This window comes from Halyomorpha halys, unplaced genomic scaffold (assembly GCF_000696795.3).
Source record: "Halyomorpha halys isolate HHAL.00 unplaced genomic scaffold, Hhal_1.1 Scaffold346.1, whole genome shotgun sequence".
Lineage (NCBI taxonomy): Eukaryota > Metazoa > Arthropoda > Insecta > Hemiptera > Pentatomidae > Halyomorpha > Halyomorpha halys.
Genome location: NW_027106417.1, coordinates 9,710 through 11,544, shown reverse-complemented (window position 1 = coordinate 11,544; position 1,835 = coordinate 9,710). Strand labels below are relative to the sequence as shown.

The 1,835-nt window shown below is 37.5% G+C and overlaps 1 protein-coding gene across 1 annotated transcript in view; it reads left to right on the top strand.

Moving 5' to 3' along the window:
• LOC106681537 (sialin) overlaps positions 1-1,835 on the top strand; it is a gene marked incomplete at its 3' end in the record, with an annotated part of 40,196 nt that overhangs the window by 35,527 nt on the left and 2,834 nt on the right. Inside the window, 1 exon segment of the mRNA XM_067044786.1 lies at positions 125-212. Coding sequence (XP_066900887.1) covers positions 125-212 — 88 coding nt within the window.

Below are 1,835 nucleotides of genomic sequence, written 5' to 3'. Positions count from 1 at the left end.
ACATAGTGGTGTAAGTTTGTTACAAAATACACTTATATTAATATTGCCTCTAATTAGAGTTTGTATTTCTATTATTGATTGAAGCCAGGTCTGAATTCTTTTGACATTAATGTTTTCTTTCGAGGGGCCTATGTTCCCCGCCGGGGCAGCAATACTCTCCAAGTGGTCTCCTTCTCACGAGCGTCCATTGCACAGTGCTGTCGCCAACTCAGGTAATATTCTTCGTTCTATTGTATAATGCGAAAAAAAAAAATCAATGCAACACTGTTTAATGCTAAACTAATTCAATGCAAGGATCATTGAAATGGTTCATTAAATAAACAAAACTATTTTATAAAATTGATTAAGTTTATAATATACACGTTTGATTTCGAAACAAATATAAAAAGTTGAAAACATAAGAAAACAAGGCAAATCATTAACATGCTTTGAGAAAGGAGTATAATTGTGGTGGCAGAATAAATGAAGCCAAAAAGGCAGACCATTTGTGCCTTTCAGGGGCGTGGCAAAGGAGCTGGTAGCCAAGAATAGAAGCCAATCTATGCTGCCTTTCGTGTCAGTTTAAATTACATTGGCGTACATTCCTATTAATCTCAGCGTAAATCTACCTTCCGTTCGTGGGCGTGACCTTTTGGGCTTCACTTTTGCTTTGAATGAAAGTAGGCTTATGCCACGCCTCTGTTGACATTTTTAGTACTCTTAGTGCATGGAGATACTGTCCAAAGAAGTTGCTGCTTCGATGCTGTTATTTAGCCTTAATTTACCTGGTAGAGGGGAAGATGAATGGTATTTAATTCTGATAGATCCGCTACCTTGGACTACATCTGGACAAATGACTAACTTGGAATCCTCATACAAGACAGGAAACTGCTCGTCGATGCCCACTTCTACAACATTTACTAGACAAACGGTCTTATTTTCCAATCCATTACAAACGACTGATCTATAATAAGACCTATCTGGACGTACAGAGTTGAGCTTCCGGGCTCCACTAAACCATCAAATTCCTCTCATATCCAATCCTTATAGTCCAAAATCCTTAATGCTCCTTACTTTGTCACAAATCAAATCATCCATCAGGACCTCAATGTTCCATATGTTGCCGATTTGGCCAGAACCTGATATCATTCCTTCCATGATAAACTTCTCAACCACCCAAATCCACTTGCCTCTAATCTGGTTTCTCCTTCATTGCCTGGTAATCCTCCTAGGTGTCTGAAAAGAAGACGGCCCTGAGATCTTCTCCTCTAGAAATGTTATTGGAGTTCTATCAATAGGTAGATTCTCCACATGTTTGTATCATGTCATTTTATAACTCATAGCAAATTTACTGGCTGTGTATATTTTTATACAGTTGTAAATAACAATAAATAAATTATTAAAAACAAAAAGAATTCTGATAAGATTGAAACTTCACCTCAAACATCTCCTGTGCATTAATATATGAATGTTTAAAAATCTGGTGCGACTCACACAAATATCAACTATAGAGCCTACCCAACTGTCTTACTGGGAGTGCCTCCTTTATGACCTGGAAGGTGGCAAGGCACTCTTCAGTTGGATGAAGTACTTCTCAACTAGAGTGACTCATCCTCACTCATTTATTGAACGAAGGAAAAGAATCTACATGTGCTGGACCTTGAAACTCATTTTAAAATATTAATACCTTGTAGTATATTTACATTTGTACTAGATAATACAATATTGAGCATTTTGTGGATAAGTTTTATCGTAAAACACATAACACCACCCTCATTAAAACTAATTATGGTTCAAAATCACCCACCGGCTCATTGTGAGCGGCCTTCACCCACCAAATGGTCACCCACCCTTCA